Source organism: Dreissena polymorpha, chromosome 7, assembly GCF_020536995.1.
Source record: "Dreissena polymorpha isolate Duluth1 chromosome 7, UMN_Dpol_1.0, whole genome shotgun sequence".
NCBI classification, from domain to species: domain Eukaryota; kingdom Metazoa; phylum Mollusca; class Bivalvia; order Myida; family Dreissenidae; genus Dreissena; species Dreissena polymorpha.
In genome coordinates, this window is record NC_068361.1 from 57171127 (window position 1) to 57194614 (window position 23488).

A 23488-nucleotide genomic window follows, 5' to 3' on the forward strand; every position below is an offset into this window, starting at 1 on the left:
TACATATATAGAATAATCATTACATATACATAAATAGAATAGTCATAACATATACATAAATAGAATAGTCATAACATATACAAAAATAGAATAGTCATAACATATGCATTTTGATGGTCTCTCAGACATTGACTCATCCCATATTTAAATAACTAATACTTATTTATTATTGCATGCCACGTTGTGTGATATTTCAAATAGATGCGCTGATTAGTCTCTTTAATCTTAAGACGTTTAAGATATTGATATAAATAATCATATGTTAGGTGTTTTGTATCATATCTTCATGACAATATTCTTCATACGTTCTTATCTTAGTCAGAACTTTTTTCTATCTTTTAAGCACCTGGCCAAAGGTGAGTGCATTGCTTACCTTACTTATATATAAATAGTATTTTATACTTAAAAACAAAGAAACGTTAATGATTTTAACATAATAGTTTAACTGCCATTTATTGACCTACGCATGACAGGATAATTGCAACTTATGGTACGCTATTGTATCTTTTTTTCTACTCAAGACCACTTCATAATATATGTCATTAATTTTGAAATATCTGTTTGTATAAATACTTACAATATATTATTCACATAATGAAAATGGATTTTTCTTACTTGAATACGTGATATTTTATTTGAACAGAAGAGATTTCTTAATAATGTTATATAAAGCATCCAGACATTTTTCTTTTGCTTTCTTCACGTTTCTTGAAGATCAACTAGTGTATATTCGTCACTTCAAGACCCAAAGTCAACTGACAACAGTTTCGCACAAAATACGGCATTAGGGACAAATGAAATAGAGCTGCAAGGTAAATCGTATGCTGTTTGTAAAATATATGTGCATATGCGAAATTAAAGTAAGTACAAGCAAAACGAGATGTTACACTGTGTTGTTCATCACACATATACATTTATATTGTCTAGCATCGGTTTGTGTATTTATGCATTGTGTCAGTGTTTTATATCGTCTATTCACGATCCTTTATTTTATTACAAATAGGTTAATAAAAATGGCTTGAGTAGTAACTGTATTAAATGCAAACGGCGATTGAAGCTTTCCACTGAACGAGTCATTTTTATTAATAAATATGTTAACCCTGTAAATAAATCGTTTAACCCTGTTTTGTTCGCAGAACACTCAACGTATAAGAATCTAAGACTTACTTGACCCGAAGGAGTAACTGATACACGTCTAAGCAAAGTTAAACGGGTTTTACAGTTTTACATGTCTGTCTTTTAAGAAATGACCCGTGAATGACAATGCATGATGACGTGAGCATTTGATACAACGGCATGGATTTAAAAGTGTTTCAAAGATTTTCAGACATTCTGAATACTTATGTAAAAGCGTATTTACACGAACATAAATTAACTGTTATGCAGATGGGGTTGGCAGATAACATAATGTAAATATTATATTAACAAAGCTATGTCTAAAAACGGACATGTCACATATTTTAGTGGTTTACCTGTAATATTAATTTGAATGTTGGTAAATGTTTTAGAAAACGATGCGGCGTATGTGTTCAATATATCTACACTATTGTATTTACCGTATGTTAGAAGACATTGTGTTGTGTAATTACACCAATTCCTTTAAAGATTTGCCTAAGGTCAGGTTTTTCTTATACCCAAATGTATTTCATTCATGCTTATTAATAAGTTAAGCGGCCCATCCACAATCAATATAATTGTCAATTTTATTGTCAATACTGAAGATTGACAATAACATTAATAGTGAATGGATGATATTGAAGATTGAGTCAATGTATTGAAGAAAATCAGAGATCTCAAATATTTATTGACGGATTGTCAATTGTATTGACGAGTGTTTTGCACCCTTCAATAATATTTAATCAATATTTATACATTTCTGTATGTAGTCTCGTCAAAATTTCCATACAGTCAACATGGCTAAAGGGCAAAAAATATTCTGTCAATATTATTGAGTCAGTGAAATTGACAATTATATTGTGTGTGGATGGGCCGCTTTAGTCCGAGTAACGTATACATATATTTGTATGCTGTTCAAACTCTCATTTCAATGTGCGTCTAAGCGAGCCTTTGCAAGCACATATAATGCGTATAGGCGTATGCCATGTCTAACAATCGAAATTGTATTATGCAAATTATTCCCCTCGTTTACTACCAAATGTTTAGAGCTTCGAAATATATTTCATTCTTAGAAATTATTTTTTTATTAAATGCTTATTTATAAATGATCGGACATGTTACTAGAATAAATTCCTTATAGTCATAATTCCTCACTACCATGGCTAAGAACTGCTTCTTTACAATTAAATTTAAATATAGTGTTAATGCAGTTTATATTCATCACAGTAAACCATCACAGAAGTATTGTAATATTTATAAAGTCATACATTAAGAAGCTACACTTTACATGTAACACTCTATAATCACAAATACTTCTTATCGCTCCATATTGAATACTAATGTAATAAAAGAATAAAATACATGTTTATTATTATTAATTTTGGGTTTGCTAAGTTGTTTTTGGCCAGTGTGACTAACAGACAATATATGTAAGGTATTGATTGAACCCACTAGAAATTGGGGCCGGTCAGCTTGGTATATACGTATTTAAGTTCAGACTATTTTTATTGCGGTTCTTTGTTCGGTGATCAAACTTCAATAATCCGCCATTATATGGTCTTGACCTTCTTGCCAAATCAATAACGTGAACAGTTCGAAATAAAAGAGAAGACCACAAGTTATACATATGATCACTCATCCCACGTACATGTTCGACTGTTATGCATTTTGAGGAGCTTATATTGTAAATCTTTTTTTCGAATACAAATATGCGTTTCCGTTTTATGTAAATATAACCTTTTGGGGCCAAACACACGCATTCACACAAAACGACTCAAACCAGGACGGTTACAGCCCCAACACATAACGTTTTAAATCCACGATTTTTTTTATTTGAAATCCAACGGGTAAAGGTAAATGATATGCAAATATTCATTTAAAGCATAAAAAAAGAGTTTGCATTCCCTCCATTACCGTGCATTAATTTTCTCAGTAAAGTGGGCGCGAGTGAACATATGTTATTTGCTTATTTTAGTGCGGAAAGCAACACATTGTGTCAAAACTTATTGTTTCATGACATCATGTGAGAACTTGAAGGCCTCCATGGCCCTATTATTGTAACGATCATTTATAAAACATACTAATTGCGTTTCGTTTTTCATGTAAATGACAACTTGATGCGGGTGAGCCACATAGAGAACTATTAACATAGTTAAGTGGGAATTTTCATCACGCAAAGTAATTCAACGCCCGTTATTCCTTCGTTTCGTCCATGCGAGGTTACCTTCCTTATTTCTTCTTTAAGTAAAACATGGAATTCTTCATATGTTTGGATATGTTCACAATTATTTCGTCCGACTCCCACCACCGTTGATTCCACATCACCCAAACCCATTTTGACCATGATTTTATTTGTATCAATAGCCAACTTATAAATTAAAGCGAGTCCGTGGTCTAGTGGTAACATAATTGCGGCAAACTGGTGGGTCGCGGTTCGATACCAGACTCACCTCAAAGGGGTGGAGTAATAGATAGTTAAACACTTATTCCAATTAGACACGGTCCTGCCGTAACGGGATGTCTTCTGTACCTTGCATTTTTCAAAGTAACACATTTACAAAGTATGATAGGTCCGATGGCCTTTCGGAAAGAATCAAGGTACACTCGATAAAAATATAATACAGAAACACACAATAGTCCCGCTCAATTCCACCCCCGGTAAGGAAAAGCATCATTGATATGTTGACGTATGTACATGTCATGCACAAAGAAAGATTAGTAATTCAACTTTATTTTATAAAAGTTATTAAACAAAAAACATAAATTGCAAACATGTCAAACAATGTGTAAATACCAAATTTTAATAACTTGTGGCTAATCTAAATAATGTCTTCTTGGTAACATGCACTCGTATATATAATATGATTTACGAATATTAAAACGTTTTTAACTTATTTTATCGTTCATGTTGTTTTGCTTTTCATTACAGTAAATTACGACACAATCATTAAAATATACACTCATTTCATTAACACTCTAAGCATGTTTTTTGCTGTGTCGAACGTTTGTGATAATCGTTAACATTTAATTTATGAACACTAGAGAGGCCAAATGTATTACATAATCTGCAGAAAACGTAGTCACAGCATTAGTCAATATTATCACAGGCGAACATTCAAAATAAGTCGCTTAAGGTTAAAAAAATATGTCACTAGGTCAAAGTATAGAAGAAGCTTGTGTCCACTCTTAAAATATTTTTTTTCTACCTCATAACTTTTGTTGCAATTACATCTCGGTTGTGTTCGATAATAGTTCAAATCCGTTACAAAAAAATGGTCGCAAGGGGAAGGGCGCAGTTTCTATGTATGCTTATGAAGAATCTTTGCGGAGTACCAACTCTCTCGATCTCTTCAAATTTTTGTCTAATCTTTATGAAACTTGAAAATGTTTTAAACAGTATCTCGGTCAAGTTAAAAATGGTTCTGGTCCGTTGAAAAACATTGACGCGCAGAGATTGTCGTCGTTTTACATACATTGATATATTTAAACCCTGTCAATACTCTACAGATTACATCTTTTTTGATCTTTTTTGTCGAATTGCTGTACAATGTCCTAAAGAATATTTGTTCTTATGATATCTGAACCAATTTAAAAAATGATTTCGGTCGGTTAAGAAACAGGGAGGCGTGGCCACTATATGGCTATATTGAAACACTGTGAACATTCCAAAAGTCATATTCTGTGCACAATTAACATGCATTTGTTCAATGCAATTATTGTAATGAAATTGTCGCCTATGTTGAAACTGGTTCTGGCGCATTGAAAACAAAGCCATAACTTAAAGGATAAGAAGCCACAAGATGTAGCCAAATCATAATAAAACTTTATGCATACATGTGTTCTCATTATATCTAAGCCAAGTTTAAAAATGGTTTGGGATTAAAAAGAGATCAAAAGCCACAACTTTTAACAAACATCATAAAGCTGTTTGGAACAGTTACATTCCTTCGATTACCTGGTGAGCGCCATGAGGCCATTGACCCTCTTGGTATGATAAATAATTAAAAAGTAACAAGTGTGACTTTTCAGTCGTAAAACTATTGTTATTACAGTGTTTACATACATACAACAGTAATTGTGGGGCAATAACACAGCAATATTTTGGCACAGTCCAATTAGTAATACATGTAATAATGTGGAGGCACAACACTGGACTGCACACGTGGTGATGGAGTCATTCGAATTTTATTTTCTCCTCGAAAATAGCAAGGAGAAGCATGGATATGACCCCTATTAAAATCCCCACGTTGTTTAACATGAAGTCCCTTGTCGTGTTCTGGGTGGGGCCCATTATTACTGGGAGCTGAAAATAAAAACGAGACAATAGATTATTATTGTTATACATTTACATTACTTTATACCCCGCAAGCGAATTTTAGCATGAGGGCGTTGGTATATTCGAGACACTCAGTCGATTTGTATGTGTGTCGCTCTTTCCTTCGCATTAAATGGTATAAGTAAATGAAGCGAATGTCGTCCACATTCCTCAAGTCTTTTAATTGAAACCTAAATTCTTACACCCGGCTTGTTTCCTATGAGCAAAGAAAAAAACAAATGTGGGTTATTCTGGAGAAATTATTGGCGGAGCTGTAACATTAAAAATTATAGAATAAGAAAACAAAGATTTTATCCGAGCCAAAATTGTATAATTTCTATGATAATATACGGTTTAACAACCATCATTCAGGAGTATAGATGAGTGTTATAAAATCACTAGTTCTTCGTACTCGTGAGTTTATTCTAAAACATCTACATTCCTGACCCAGGGTTATTCAGCGCCAAATTATTTCTACGTTATGTGCCTTAAAAATTACCCATTGACATTGCTATTTAGTCCGTTACAATCCTGCACAGAGTTAAGTCAATTTCGTGACACTGCTCTAGCTGTATTGCCACTCAAAATCACATTAAAGGTTGCAGGTCAAGAGCTATATTGAAATAAACTTAAAGTCGATAAGTCAGTGCTTCCTACCATATCAACGAGTGCTATGTAGAGGAACATGCCAGCAGTGATGGCCAAGATCCACTGCTGAGCGGTTTCATTGGAGGAGATCGCAAGGCCGATCCAGAGACCGATCAGCGCCGTCAGAGAGGACACGACATTCAGTAGCAGGGCGCGACAGAACGGGAGGCCCGATGTGAGAAGGATCGCAAAATCGCCTGAAGAAAATAGAGACGCAAAATGGTCACTCAGATTGGTAATTGCAATCAATATTGCGCACTATTCTTTGATTTAGACACAGACATTTCGTATTCTAATGATGCTTAATGTTTTTGTCGGTTTTGGATTTGAGAACTTGTACCGCGAAATCAAATTTAAAAAAATCCAAAGGGTTACTGATGTGATAATGGAGAACAAGTATCGCGAAATCTCTTAATAATGTAGCCGGGGAATTGTATTATAAATATGCTTGGGTTTAGTCCCCAATATGGCAAACATTCGGGCTAATGGAAATTAGACACCAACTGATTATTTGTTTAAGATTCTGCAATATAAGGTCACCAATATCGTAAAATTGACAAGAAAATTAGACGCGAAATGTAACTGTTATAAGATCATGTTCAATTATAGTAATTGTGGTCTAGCAGCAACAATAAAGAGGCTTCTAGTTGAATGTTCATAAAACAACTTTCTCACGATACTTAAACAAGATCCAATTTACATGGTGATTAAAGCCGTGCATAAAAAGACCCATGTGACCTGAGAGCGCAACGTCTATAAATGCCCAACTCCATGTTATCCACGTAACCTATCCGTAGGGTGAGATACAAAAGTGGAGATGTCTCTCGATATACATTTACCGGGTATTCGCATGTACGTACCCAGTTCGTGGGGTAACTCGTGACAGAAGATCGCCACAGTGGTCGAGAGTCCAAGGGTGAGGCTTTTCGAGAAGGAGGCTCCCATGGCGAGCCCGTCCGCGAAGTTGTGAATTGCGTCACCCACCACCACCATCATCGCTACACTTTTAATACCTGCAATCGTGGGGGGAAGACATGATATAAGGTTGTAAAACGTTTTTTTTCAGCCCCAGAGTAAGGCTGGTCATGAACACAGTAAGAATATCAACAGGTGAGGCAGCCCTGAAGGTGGTTATGATTGTGAACCGCATGGAAAGCCCGTCCGCGATGTTGTGTGTGGCGTCTCCTTATCTTATCATCACCGCCACGCAAGTGGTGAGCGCAATAGTTAGAGATAATGATGCTTTTGGTATTAAGATATTAGTTATTTAGGCTTTCCCATGCCAAAGATGTATTTTAAGGAGGCACCCAATTGCTGTACCAACCACCACCACCACCATCATCATTATACTGGGAATACATGCAATCGTGCCGAGGAAGAGACATGCACAGTTTCGGAAGCCACAAGGTAAGGCTGCTCGTGAAGGGGACATCCGCGATGTTGTGTATGGTGTCAGTATAGTCATCGCCAAGTCATGGATGCATGCAATAGTGCAAGATGATGCTATTTTTGATCTCTTAAGAAATAAGCATTCACAGACGGAAGATGATCGTGAATGAGGTGCCCATATGATGTATTCATATCCGCGAAGTTGTGAATACCTTTACCGACCACCACCCTAACCGCAAAGCCAGGGTAACGTGCACAGGAGTGTGGGAGAGCGAGGCTGATATATTCTAATATATGTGCGAGGCTGGTCGAGAAAGGACAATCCTAGGCAACCCCGTCATAAAAGCTGTATGTGGAGACGTATAATAGATACATAAAAATATTGTTTTCTCCAATATCGTATTGAAATGGCAAAAATTGTTCTGCATCAGGAGTTTCTGACCTTTTGACACAGTCAAAATGTTCATATACTGAGGCTCATACATTATTATGCCAATATACGTATTTATTACAGAGGAAAATTACAAAAACTTGGCAAATCAAATATGTGATGTGATTATACATTTTTCTACATAAAAGATATAAATTAAACTGTTTTACAATATCCATAAACCAAATTGTAAATTTGAAGGAAATACGTCTCGGATAAGTCAATGAAAATAAACACACCACGAACAACCAGATGTAGATAAACCGAACCATAGGAATAACAAAAATCATCTATTCACGTATAGAAATAATGAAATATTAAAAAGTAATGCCATTTATAGAGCAATACAGATGGAAACACATTTGTTTCAGGTGAACGATAAACTATTTTTAGACAAAACTGCACTATTAGTTGAATTTTGCTTTTTGGTGAGTGTTTCAAATTTTGTCATATATTTTCAATTTATACACATTTGCCATTTGCCATGATTGTATTTTTCCAAACTCCAAAAATATTTAAGCTTTTATAAGCCATTAACTTTTTTTGTTTTAAATCGTTTAGATTTGATTTAATATTTGCTAATTTTGATTATGTCATCCGAGAAATGAGACAAGAAAAAAAAGATCACTGAAAACAAGATAAGACAAAAACATACAAGACAAGAGTTTATTTATAAATAAAGACAAACATCCCAAAATACAGCATATCACAATCAAAAACACACAGTATCCAAATATATAAATAAATAAATACAATAAGTATTTGTATATTAAACCTGTTATGCATTATAGGAAAAGATCTGATGAAATATAACAAAAATCAAGTCCAGCTTCCAGACCTGTTATTCTGGGTTTTGCGAGAAAAGACAACTTCACAAAAGGCAAAGACATGGCAACCACTACACAATCCGAAAGCGAAGGTAGAAGCTTAACGAAAAGTCCCCGTATTTTTTACTGCACATAAATACAAACAAACAGTTCTTTTCGTGTTATATGTAGATGTAGCATTAACCTTGTCACATACAAATATGAGTTTTTATACAAATTTTAGAAAGCATATTTGTTTAGAAATAATTTAATTTTTCCGCAAACAATATCTTAGTGTATGAACACTTGAGGAGTGAAATCTTGAGATAAAGAAAAACACGCAAACAAAAACAGGTGTTGTTTAGATCTACAAAGCGATAACTACTGCAAAGTAGGATCTTTCACTAAGGTGCATACATGTACATCGATCTAAGCAGCTATATCTTCTAAGCTATTGCTTCTATTAGAGATAAAACAACTTACCAAACATATCTTTTTCGTACAAAACAAACAAATATAAACAGTGAAATAAATGGCAAGAAACCATCACAATTATTTGCATTTTAAACATGTACATCAGAAGCCGGAAATCAAGAAGTAAAAATAAAATTATGAATTTTCCTCTTAAAAAAAGAAAATCTTATTCCTGAAGATTGGCAAGTTGTCGTTTACATCAAAGTTGTGAATAACTTAAACAAACAAAGCCGTTGCGAGTTGTTAAAAAAGGGAATAACATGTTTATGACGCACCTTTCTTTGACTTGTCGGACTCCGCGTCGTCGTCCATCTTTTTACCATTAGACGTCGGTGTTCCATTAGCCCTGTCATTCGTCATCTTAAATGAGGAATTTAACAGGGCCTTAGACAGGGAAGGGCGTACGTTTTAATTTGCTGATTGTCTTTAAATGGTGTAATGTGTAACTGACTGAGGAAATGCGACCTTTTTAGTTATTTTTTGCAAGAGCAGTGCGTATATTTTCACTCTGTGGTCCATTTGCTATTTACTTTTACTAATTATGCCAATTTGGACGTCGTGCTTCGTGGAATAAAATAGTAAATGGATAAAACCTTTCACAAATCGGTTGTTTACCTACGTGATCTTCAACAAATTGGATTTTGTCAAATCATGTTCTCTAAAAACATAAAGAATTTGCGCAAATGTACGGTTAAGCATTACCACAATTACGCTACTTTATTTCCCTTGGTGAAATTTTGTTTTGAAACCTGACCGCTTAGCACATTATGACAACTCAGTTACAAATAACCTCAATAAACACAGTCAGTCTCTTTTAGCGCATACCCCACCCCTGTCAAGCTGCTACTTATGTACGTTAAAAAACAAAACTTGAATAATGCTTTAGAGTAGTTACTACTACTACTTTAAGAGGGGCGGGAATCGCAAAAAAACATCAGCTTAATTAACTAGATGGACTGAAAGCTGACTGGCGCTTTTCTAAGTGAACTATTTAAACAGTATATTGGTATACACCTGGTTAAAGTACCGGAGAGTCTATCAAGAAAATAACTCGAGATCTTTCCATAAAACGAAAGTGACCATAACGACTCGTTGAAATATGTTTAGGTATAAATTTACCGTATGGATATATAAACAAAGTGCAACTTAGCTGCGCCAGAAGAAGAGACGCCTAAGTAAAGCACGTGGTACTATAGTAATAGTATTATTTGCCAAATATTGTTGTGAGCACATAGGCACTAATTACAAAAAGATTCATCAACAGCACACATCCAAATGAATAAAACTAGGATCATCGCCTTTTAGCGGCCTATGTAAAAAAATGCCGGGGTTTATCTGGGTTTAAGGAGCTGCAAGCCTTACACTTGGCCGAGAGTTATTCATATCGCATTACAGTTGCAATAAAATCATTGAAGACAAGAAAATTGACCAGGCTTATCCTACTTACGTGAATTGTGTCATTCGGTGAAATCTCGATCTCGTGGTTCTCGGTAATGAAGGCAGTATTGCTGTGGCTGTGGCCATGTGAATGCACCCGCTGCAAAAGGCGACAACTTAATGAAACAATAATCATAAAGTAGAACTTAATCTAAAACAGCATAAGAGAAATCTCCTTATACAATGTGTAAAGTTATTTTCTTGCAAGGAGCCAGACAATCGTAATACAGTATAGCACTATGAGAGAAAACCCTTGGTTATTGACTAATTAAATGAAGAATGCGAGTATTTATATCAGACTCAGTTTTTACATAATCTGACACTTTTATTGCGATTAAAATTAAGAGGACTGGCATATATTTTACTCTATGCACGTTGTATTGTTACCATAACAATCATGCTTTTCTACCTGAAACATCAATAAGTATTGCGATGGAATTGAAAATAAATTAACACGTTACCGCAGAGTTTGGTCCCAGCATTGACCACAACTTCTCGAAAAGGTAGAAAACATAGACGCCTGCAAAAAATTATGCAATGTATATCAACTCGAGCATATGCAAACGAATTGGATTGGTAATCTGTTTATTTCAATCTATGGGGTGAATAATTTGATAATACTATATATTATATAACCTGAGCATTTTACCACACAGTAGCTCGATCGAGAGTATAAGCTTTATCCCTTACTTTCATAGTATCGGCCCTCCTCATCGTATCGGCCCTTTATTAATGCTTTTTTTTCAAATTTTAGAAGTTGGTATTTATTTAATGGTAATCCATGACTATAACGACGATCATTCTCATAATTTCCGGTGTTCATTGGAAAGTAGGTCATGTTTATTCCAGGGTGATGCTGCGATTTTTAAATTACGTAACACACACGTAAGTACTTAGTTAATGGATAAGTAGTAGCATTATTAAATGTGTTATATGCCGCTTATTTTTCAATAAAGTATATAAATATTTTAAAAACAAAATGAGCAAGAGTTTCGTTTTTCCTTTAAGTTACTATTTTTAGAACAAGCACGTGAGCCTAGTAACAAATCTTAGCAACCAATCAAAAGGGCCGATACTATGAAAGGGTCGGTACAGGAAACAGATTACTAAAGGGAGCTTAGTCTAGCAAGTATTTTGTTAAAACATTACCGATTTAAGTGAAGTTTTCGTTGTTGTGTCCTAGAATACACTTTAACTATATATTGACATATAACACATGCGTGTTTTTGTAATCATTCACTTGCAAAATTCCAATGTTTTCATTAAGAGGGCCGATACAACGGATAGACATTCTAATAATTACACTCTGGCTTGGTGTCAAGTTTTGTGGACTGTTTAGAAAATGCCAATATGATATCATAAACAATCATGATAATACATTATTACAATTATTACAAACAAATATAGTAGCTAGTAGCTAGAAGCTAGTAGCTATATGTTGATCCATTATAGACACGAATTATTGAGTTATTATGAAAACGAACCCATCAGCAGTACGTGTACTGTTTCTCATTGAATTCAAATGCCATGTTTTACAAATTGGCCCAAATTGGTGTTGGTGTCAAGAACATAAAATACTCGTTACTTCGTCAATTATAGGAATTGTGTGCTCAAATTTCAGTTTTTTTATTTGTCAGAAGTAGCGCTAGCATAATATGTGCTCAACAGACGATGTCTGTTTCAACCATTGGTTCATAATTTCAACAGCTATATATGACTTCGATACTATGACAAAGTATGTTATGATACAAACGGGAGACACGTACTATTTTAATGAATGATTTCGCGAACTAAATTATTCGATTAGTCTACCTTTATAATGGTATCATGATTTGTAATTTCATCTTAAGCAATAACAATTGCTTTTTGTTTTAATGACAATGTAAAATAAAGAATCATGTTGATGATTATGATGTAGACTAACATGCTGACTTAACAACTGATGATGATAATAATGATGACGAATATTCAATCAATAATTATGGGATTTACGATACACCGGATATATTAATGTTATTACAATGATTACGAACATAATAAAGGCCATTATCCTAGTCCGTGATTAAAGGGAGATAACACGATTTTGTAAAATATTTATGAATTATATAAATATGTAAACAACTTATTATACATATATTTCAATATAAATTAAAATAAAGTTAAGAAGAACGTGTGTCGAAAAATGCGAAATACGCCGGATATTTAATTTTGAAATCGAAAATGTCTGTACAGTCGAATTCGTCATGTATATCATGCATGTACGATGATATTTCTAAATTTAGTTTTACGGATCATTGTAATTTCCTGCAACGATATCTATTCATACGACACACGAACACTAACTCCGATCCTAATAAAATGACGAATGTTTCGGTTATTGAAGGAATATAAGTACGAAATATCTTTGTCGCAATCGGCTCGCGGCGCTAATTTGTCTTTGCTGCATTTTATGAAATTCGTCTTCAATGTATAATTTTTCTTGCCTATTTTGTGTTATTGTAACATATTTTTTATCAATATATTACAATTGAACACATGTAAAAATTGTATAATCTCCCTTTAAGTTGATAGTGATGAAGACAAAATAGGCGACGAAGACTTACCCACGCAGGAGACCAGCGCAAACCACACATACGGCTCCACGGTGATCCCCGACCCGCCATCTTCATGTTCACCGTGAACCCCGAGCGCCTGCGGAGTTAAGGTCGTCAAAGGTAAACAACATACGCTTGATTACGCGTCAGCGGTCAGATCTAGCTAACAACAACGAACTGTTTTGATGACAAGCCAGAGGTTAGCTATAGCTTCTACTTTGATGTTTAAAAGGAATGCCATTGAATGACATGAATCCATAGTTGTTGTGTGCATTGAAGGCGCCTCATTGGGTCAAGTTCTAAGATCAGCGACATGAGTTTAATAATTAGTCAGGCGTATCTTACTAACATTGTACAGTTTATTCAGTAAATTGAATGAATGCATGATTGTCTGTGTGCTCCTAGCGCATCGGGGTCGATGTCAAATGGAAAACATTGATACCGATCAATTCACGATGCAATTCATTTTATAATATGGAATAAAGTATATTTCAGGATGGCTGAGAAAAAATATGCAGCCAGCTCATGATTAACGTTATAGGTTTTAAAATCAGATCAGATATGAATATATCATATCAATACACGTTCCATTATTTGATCGGGTTTATTTATATCTAAAAATTAGAAAATAAGATTGGCGATTCGTCCGGTACAATACCGCCTAATTGCATCAGGGTCAAGGATCAACCCAATAAAAAAAAAACTATAAGCAAAAAAATCCATTTAAGTCCGGAAAAATATTTTTTAAATGCGTCAGTTCTACATGAGTTATCATTTGCACTAAATTACCTTAATTCCTGCTGTGTCATATGATGGTTGCTAATGGATAATGTCGCCATCAGCGCTTTGATTTTTTTCTTGAATTAATTATTAGATCTACGGTCGAAATAATTATATCCGTACACCTACCGTGGGAATTAAATGCAGGAAGGCGTCCGCGTACAGCGTTCCTATCGCCAAACCTATAAACAGCGCCATTAATATGGAGAACGCTCTCTTTGACGCCAGCTTCACGAACAGCGCCCCAAGGGCCGAGCAGGCGCAGACGATAAGAGTGGCTATAGTTCCGTATCCGTAGCCTGGAAAAAATGGAGCGATAGAGAAACAACGACTATATTTGTAAACCTTCGCAAAATATATTCATTAGTGTATGCAATAAATCGTCTGCTGATCCAGAGTGGGAAAGAGGGCTGCAGTCTACAGTCATTTCCGTGTTTATTGAAGAATGACGGAATCTTTAACTTGATATATCAGAAAGTAATCATTAGCTTTGAAAGATTCGCATTTTCGTTACTACCGAAAATTGTTGAAAATGTTCATATTTTGAAAAGAATTAATCGTTAAAATAAAAACTAACATATAGAAATAATCAAAATAAATTGTGGATCCCCTTTCGAGTTATCCGTTTGGCAAGCGAGAAGGAAATAACGTTTCAGCAGAGGATACAAAAAAATGTCGCTACGCACAATATCAGACATTTGACATTAAATAAAAAGTTACAAGAAGTGCTTAACGTCTCACGCTTAATATACAAATGATCTGGGTAGTTATTAAATATTTAAGAATATTGACACAAGCGGACTTCCTACGTTCGGCGTCCGACGGTTTAGCGGAAGTGTCGCTCTCTGCGATCGCAGCGCAGCTTCCGGCCACCTTCTGCTGCAGTAGCGCGGGGCAAAGAAGCGACACATGTGCCGATGTGAGGCTGGTTCCCTCCATTTCGAATGTTGCGTAGAGCTGGTCCGGCGTGAAGCAGACGGATTCCTGAATGCAGGCAAATTAGCTCGAAACTCCGTCGATTGAGAAAAATTAGCTAGAAACTCCGTCATATTATGAAAATTAGCCAGAAACTCCGCGGAATAAGGCAAATTAGCTAAAAACTCCGTCATATTAGGAAAATTAGATAGAAACTCAGTGAAATGGGGAAAAATAGCTAAGAACTCTGTGAAATGAAGCAATTTAGCTAGAATTTCCGTGGAATAAGGAAACTTTGCAAGAAACTCTGTCGCATGAGGAACAGAAGCTAGAAACTTCGTGAAATAAGGCGCACTAACGGTAGCTAGAAAAAACAACGCCAAAAGGCAAATAAGCTAGACGCTACGTGGAATAATGCAAAAATGAACGGTAGCTAGAAACTCCGCGGAATGAGACAAATTAGCAAGATACTCCTAAGAATGAGGCAAACTTAGCTAGAAACTCCGCCATGCGAGCATGTCCCGAAACGAACATTCTTATGTACCTACAACTGGTCAGAGGTAAACAGGAACCTAACATTTTGTACATGTTTAACGCTTAAGTGAAGGGATAAAAGTTTTACTATGTGTTCTTCATTTCAAAATGCTCTTTCTGTCCAATTTATTTAAGAAGCCATATTCTATGGCGATATCGGTTTTGTGAAATATTCAACATCAATAAGAAATCTTATTTTTGTCACTTCCTTGTTGTTATGATTGATCACAAAAGTGCAACCAAAAAACGCGGAGGTAGATTCTAATCAGCATAATGCATGTACATGTAACAAGTAGCCATATCCCTCTACATCTTAAAAATGATCTACTAACAAAGTGCGTTTAGATAATGGTATTAATGTTGCCGAAAAGGGTTTGTTTTTTGAAGTTAGAAATTCATTATCTGAGCTTTTTATTTGTTTTCAAAAAACTTGACTCTACCAATTCGTGGTTATGTAAGAAGTCACCATCATCGGCCTCTCGTTTTCGCCTCTTGACTCGCACGTTGTTTGACGTCATCAAACCCTTGTCTACTTCCCGCCGTCTGCGCGCATGACCGTGACCTTCATGACCCGCCTCTGAGCTCACGGTATCGCTCGCACCCTTCTCGCCGATTCCCAGAGAGGTGAACACTTTTTGGAAATCTGAAAAAAACATGAAAGCAAAATTTGAGGATGCATCTCTCGTTAAACCAATGTCCGCCTTTTGATATGTGTACCCAAAGCCTTCATGTTGCACTCACGCATGTCATCATTACATTCCCATAGCTATCAAATAAATGCGCATGTAATGCTTTTATAAATGCGTCAGAAAAATTGGGCGCATGCAATTATTTAGCTGTATAAATCATTGTAATAACCAAAGACAAACTCTTAAAAGATTATTGTTTGTTCATGGGAAATTTGAGAGCGCAACCGAAAACAGAATACAACAGGAACAACAAAAAAGAGGCAATATAAACTAATCACTTGTTTTCGCGACCGTATCATTTTCTCCACCCAGTTCTTCTAGAAGTGCCTCCATGAAGAAGGTCGGACGGGGAACCACTCGACACTCCCGGGAAACGGTGGCGCCTTGAAATACAGAATGGGATAAGAAGGGGGGGGGGTGAATTAGTAAAGTGAGTGTTTTCGACGATAGCTTACTTTTTCACCGCTTGACTGTCTCAATCTATTTCTTTGCCTTAATGTATAACTATATGTTTTTCTTATATTATTGCTAAACAAATCGTTCGGTAAAACACAGCGTGACTTTTTCAAAAAGCGTTTGGTATTTTAGCATTTATGAACACGTATGACATTGAAACATATTACATGGTTTTGAAGAACTGTTACGGAAAATATTTAATGATGGTACTGTACGCGTGATTGAATGTGTGAGTTTTTACCACTTTCTTCTTTTCCCGGACAAGGTATGTATTGTTGATGAAAATGTTGAAGAAAAATCTTGTAATGTCATACACACAAAAAATAATCTGTGTTTATACCATCAATGATGTTTAGCAGGATAAGGGTCGCAATGTGCCCCAGATGCGCGGTGGTGTTGGCCCCTGCATCGACAGGAAGTTCCAGTTTGTCATACACGACATCGGCCCCTAGACACTGCGGAAGTATATCATACAAACTATAGGCAGATATTATGACTTCTCAAACGTGAATGGGATATCATATAAGTCAAGAATGTATTGTTCACAGAAATAAAAAGTTGTTTTTTAATTCATCTGTATGGTGATAGCATTTCAGTGTAATCTGTTGAGAAATGCGGTAGTAGTTCCCTATACAAACTTATGAAACAATTCAGCTGACCGACCGACCGATCGAAAATAACAACAATTCTCCATTATTGAGACTTGTGCTTATTTAAAGCAAAAATGCTATATGTATTCTTTGCATAGTATGTTGATAAGTGTGGCCGCTAAAACATTAGTAAGTTCAACGTCACGATATTTTCAGGATTTATCCAGCCTTCATATTTCTGAATCACATGTCATTATAATGATTATAATAATAATAACATTACTACTAATAATAATAATAATAATAATTATTATTATTATTATTATTATTATTATTATTATTATTATTATTTATATTCAATTCTTATTATGATTTTAAAGAACATATTTTTATATTAAGTACTTTGAAAAAAAATTATCACATGCTGTAACAAGTCTATAATATTTGGAAAAATTGAAAACAATAATTATGCTAAGAAAATACAAGTTTAATAAGGATGATGATGATATGTTAATCGCCATATTTACTGCATTGCCTTCCTACACTTAAACTGGAAACACAAATATATTGTTTGCACTATACATATCATATGTTCTTAATGTCTTCTTGTTGTATCGATAAACATATATACTTCGGATACATAAGGTATTTTTAAATTCTGTTCTGAATCTATGCATTTTTAAATTGTCAGTTTTGTCAACTGTGAACAAGTCCCTTTCATTGTCGAGATAAACGTAAACAGAAACATAACGTCGTTCTTTAATCATGGTTTATCAACATCTAAGGCTTGTCCATAATATCTAAACCGGATACAAACTCTAAAGGCAATTGAAATATGTATATATATTACGGAATACCGTTAGTGCCATCGTGGTTACACATTCAAATCCAGAGGGCGACAATGCGATAGTGCGATAGTACGATGGCAAAAAATGCGATAGTACAATGGCGACAATGTGATAGTACGATGGCGACAATGCGACATCGTGATAGTACGACGGCGACATTGCGATAGTACGATGGCGACAACGCGATAGTACGATGGCAACAATGCGATAGTCATATCGTACTGTCGCCGTCGCATCATCGCATTGTTGCCATCGTACTATCGCACTGTCGCCATCGTATTTTTGCACTGTCGTCATAGTTTTATCGCACTATTGCATTATTTATTGCCATCGTATCATCGCTTTATCGCTATCGTACTATCGCGTTGTCGCCATCGTACAATCGCAGTGTAGCCATCGTACTATCGCATTGTCGCCATCGTACTATCGCATTGTCGCCCTCTGGATTTTAATGCGTAACCACGATGGCATTCCGTAATATATTCATAAAAATGTAATCAACTGCATTGCGATCGCAACATCGCAGTCGCGGCATTTTAAAACTGATGAACATTAAATGATACTTTCCTTATTTTTACACTGTAAATTGAATATGGCCGTTAGCTGAAATAAACACGTGAATATAGTCTATATCCAAATATATGCCCAGTATTCCGCGTCGTCATGTTTTAATCCAAAACTTATTCATGCTTTTTAGAAAGGTCCTTTCCAATAATAAGAAGAAACAAATGGCAATCTAAAAGCTACTATCGGAAAACAACGGCAACATTATATACAAATAATGAAGCTCATTTTTAAATAAAAGCGAACAAAAATGTACACATATAAAAATTATTAAGTTGGCTTTTTTAATTACCATTTCTTTAAAAAGCTCTACATCGTGTTCGTCTGCATGTTCGCCTGCATGTTTGTCAGCATGTTCGTGGGCATGTTCATCCCCGTGCGTGTCTTCGTCTGAAATGAAAAAGTAATCCATAAACTTAATAAAGTAAGTCCGTTGCTTGGTACATTATAATAGCTAAATTTCTTAAGAAGATAGTTTCTATTATTTGAAGCTACACTTCGCTTTCCTTTTGATATCATGAATATGTCAGCAAAAAGCAAGTTGGAAGACGTAAAAATGACGATTAATCCATCATCAAGAAAGACGTAAAAGAAAGAGCGATAACTGAGTGAGGATTCGGAAAAAAACACGTAAACAAGAGAGATAACTGAGAGGGGATTAGAAAAAAAACAACAACGTTAAATAGAGAGCGATATCTTAGAGGGGATTTGAAGTGAGATATGAGCAAAAACTTCGTAGCAGAGATTAACCCATTTATGCCTAGCGTCTAGAAAAAGGGCGTTGGCAAACAGCGTAGATCTAGATAACTAGAGAGCTTCAACAATAACAACAGAGCTTCAACAATAACTGGAGAGCTTCAACAATAAATAGAGAGCTTCAGAAATAACTATAAAGCTTCAACAATAACTAGAGAGCTTCAACAATAACTAGAGAGCTTCAACAATAACACGAGAGCTTCAGCAATAACTAGAGAGCTTCAACAATAACTAGAGAGCTTCAACAATAACTAGAGCTTCAACAATAACCAGAGAGCTTCAAAAATAACTAGAGAGCTTCAACAATAACTAGAGAGCTTCAACAATAACTAGAGAGCTTCAACAATAACAAGAGAGCTTCAATAATAAATAGAGAGCTTCAACAATAACTAGAGAGCTTCAGCAATAACAAGAGTGCTTCTACAATAACTAGGGAGCTTAAACAATAATAGTGAGCTTCAGCATTAACTAGAGAGCTTCAACAATAACAAGAGAGCTTCAGAAATAACTAGAGAGTTTCAGCAATAACTACAGAGCTTTAACAATATTAGAGAGCTTCAGCAATAACTAGAGAGCTTCAACAATAACTAAAGAGATTAAAAAATAATGAATCATTTTTGAGAAGGTAATAATAGCCTTCTAACTGGAGCATGCCGCAGAAGTGTCGAATACCCTGTAGTAAGATGAAGCGAGGTGTATTCACGATGGCAGACACTCTAAAGTAAAAAGGGGATTTACTTTAACAATTTTTTAAACCGGATTAAACAACTTGCACAAGCACAACTATATTAAAACAAGAGTGCCCGAAAAGCCCAAAGTCGCTATCCTGAGATTCAAAGAAACTGACCTGTTCTATGCAGTCCAAGATGTCATAAGAACAAAATGTTCTTACCAACTTTCATGACTAGTGAACACCCTGGCAGCCACGTTTTTCTACAGACACGAACCATTTTCATACACATCCAAGATATCATTTAAACAAATATTCTGACAAAGTTTCATGACGATTCATGAAGCCATGTAAGGAAAAATGCCCAGCCACGTGGTGGCCATATTTTTCAAGATACTGGAACCAGTTTCAAACTTGTCCAAGATATCATTGGGAAAAATCTTCTGACAATGTTTCATGATGATCGGACAATAATTATGGCTTCTAGTGTTAACAAGGTTTTACTATAGCTATATAAGGAAAAATGCCATGCCCCCTTGGCGGCCATGTTTTTCCACCAACCGGAACCATTTTCAAACTCATCCAATATATCATTGGGACAAATCGTCTAACCCAGTTTCATGATGATCGGACAATAAATGTGGCCTCTAGAGTGTTAATAAGGTTTTACTAAATCAATTATGGCCATATTAGGATAAATGCCCCGCCTCCTGGTGGCCATGTTTTAAAAACAACCGAAACCATTTTCGAACTCATCCAAGATATAATTGGGACAAATCTTCTGACCAAGTTTCATGAAATTCGGAAAATAAATGTAGCCTCTAGAGTGTTAACAAGGTTTTACTATAGCCATATAAGGAAAAATGTCCCGCCCCCTCGCGGCCACATTTTTCAACCAAGCGGCATCATATTTTAACTCTTCCAAGATATTGTTGGGATGAATCTTCTAACCAAGTTTAATGAAGATCGGACTATAAATGTAGCCCTAGAGTGTTAACAAAATTTTACTATAGCAATATACATATGTATAGCCATATAAGAAAAAATGCCCCGCCTCTTGGCCGTCATGTGTTTCAAGCAAACGCAACTATTTCAAACTCATCCAAGATATCATTGAGACCAATCTTCTGACCAAATTTCACGAAGATCGGACAATATATTTGGCCTCTAGAGTGTTAACAAGGTTTCACTAAAGCCCTACAATAGCCACATAAAGAAAAATGCCCGGCCCATTGACGACGCACGACGGACAAAAGGCGATCACAAAAGTTCACCATGAGCACATTGTGCTCAGGTGAGCTAAAAACACATACTCGTCCGATTGAAAAAAATATTGATAAATGTATACGCAAATCGTCGTAAACATTTAGGTCTACGTGCAGACATACGAACGGACGGAAGGGCGGACGGTTAGGCGGGCGTGCGCCTTTAGTGAATCAAGTATACACTCTACTAGTTGCGGAAGAATGTACAGGCTCGCAGTAGTTAATCAAGCGTGGTATCTAGACATTATTTATTATTCCTGTTTCATTTATTAACATACAACCTGCGTTAAAATGGGCGTATCCGGTTTCTTAATTTTGGGGTTATCGATTGAGAACCACAATGCTATCGAAACTACACTGAAATGGGTTTAAAACCACGCAAGCAAATAAGATTATTCCGCAAAACCACATCCTGTTGTTATTCTGCGTCTAAATACGTTTTTTTATATTTGTGCATTCGTGCATCACAATTCTACAATCTTATTTCACATCGCCCCGTATACGTTGTATTTAGAAGCTATGACACAGTCGGGAATGTAATGTGCGTTCTTTATTTTCACATTTATTTCACCGGCATAAAAATAGTAAGCGCGGTGGTACGCTCAAATATCAATTTGATTTTCATTTGCAACACACGTTATGAGTGGAACATGTATTTGTATAATTTACGTATATAAACACTCACTTAGACAAGGACAGTTCTATGTTAAAAAGAGCATGAATTAATTGATTGTTTACTTCCCATTTTGATAAGGACTCTGAACCCCATACGTTCCTTGTCAAAACTCGTTATCGGTGTGTATTGGCCTTTAGTCAACGACAAATATATTCTAAATTATAGAGTAAATTTTGTGTTATAACCGTTAACCTGGAATTCTGAAACACCAAGGGCGTGTATCAAAACAGTTGAACATATGCGCGCATTGGAAAGTAACTATTCAACGATATTGAGAACATTACCTCGAGCAGTGCCGGCGGTGCCGGATTAGCACCGTGGAGGCCAATAGGCAGTGAAACTTGTGGGGCCCGCACCCAAGGCAACTATTGCCTACTTGAATACCAGTGCCAAGTCAATTTCACTTGTTTAAATTAGCCTACCAGTGCAAAGGATGGCAATACATAAAATATGACAATTTAGTTTTATAGGTATAAAATGTCATTATTATACCGTAATGTCAATACGACATTTAAATAATTACAAGAAGAATTTCAGAAAATAATACCGGTTAGCAAATAATAAATTATTTCACTTGGTAAAAAAATGTTACACCTTAAATCGGCGATTGATAGCCGGTACTGAAATATAATACCGTGCCAGGCGAGTGATTCCAGATATTCTTGCAGGTGCGTGACGTCAATCAAATCAGACCCCGCCTCCTTAATGGCGGACATCATGCTGGCTTTGTATTGGGTGACCAGAGCGGACGTGACGACGACGTCTCTGTGACAAGAGCCATTCAAATGCGGCGCGACAGCCAATAGAGTCGTCGCAAAATCTGCGAATGTGGTTTCGTCAATTGGTATGCTCGGGTACGTCACCGTCAGGCACTACAATGAACAAAACAAAATATATCTGTGAAGAACACATCTCATATTTATGCCCTAGCTTTAGGTGTGGGGATGAAAATGGATTTGCGCATATGTACATGTATGTCATGGCGTCGCTTTTTGCAACTCTTAGCATTAAAAGTATAACACCAAGAGTGATGAAACTTTCTAAGCATCGCGTGTGAAACGGCGTATAATGTTTGGTCAATATGAGAAAACAAGTGTTAGTTTTAGAAACATGCCATTTAAAAAAAAATCGCTCATTCTAAAATAGTATTGCTGACTGAGAGATGAAAATTAACTTAAATAAAAACGCTTATGAAATAGAGTGCATCTGGGTATTATTGCACTGGAATATTGCGACATGAGCGGAACGTCGGGCAGCCGCGTCTTATGCATTCATTTCCGGTGTGAAGCGAGACTTAGAAAAACTAAAACAAAAGCCTTGTCTTGAATATGGAGGATGAGGGATGATGAGGTCATTTTGATATTGATGATGATACTCAAGATGATGATGATTATAATTATGGTGATGGTGATCGACCTGTATTGCCATTTTAAATTAAAATTGATACAACTAGTAAAATCCAGATACAATTCAAAAAAAAAAGTAATCCCATATCTTACTAAGTTCTATTAACCATAACCATGTATTAAGTGAACA

The 23488-nt window shown here is 35.7% G+C and overlaps 1 protein-coding gene across 5 annotated transcripts in view; it reads right to left on the reverse strand.

The window, feature by feature from the left end:
* The window catches only part of LOC127839454 (zinc transporter ZIP4-like), a 71083-nt gene extending 48262 nt beyond the window's left edge, over window positions 1–22821 (reverse strand). The window contains exons 1-5 of one of the 5 annotated variants that reach the window (XM_052367833.1): window positions 22587–22821; window positions 18878–18975; window positions 16924–17038; window positions 16406–16510; window positions 15879–16081 (exon numbers count right to left, since the gene is read on the reverse strand). In XM_052367833.1, the coding sequence (XP_052223793.1) occupies window positions 15879–16081; window positions 16406–16510; window positions 16924–17038; window positions 18878–18975; window positions 22587–22671 (606 nt within the window). In that variant the 5' untranslated portion in view covers window positions 22672–22821. The remainder of the gene's footprint in view (window positions 1–15878; window positions 16082–16405; window positions 16511–16923; window positions 17039–18877; window positions 18976–22586) is intronic. The other 4 variants (XM_052367831.1, XM_052367830.1, XM_052367828.1 and 1 more) reach the window with 4 other exon arrangements.
* Between the last annotated feature and the right edge of the window lie 667 nt (window positions 22822–23488).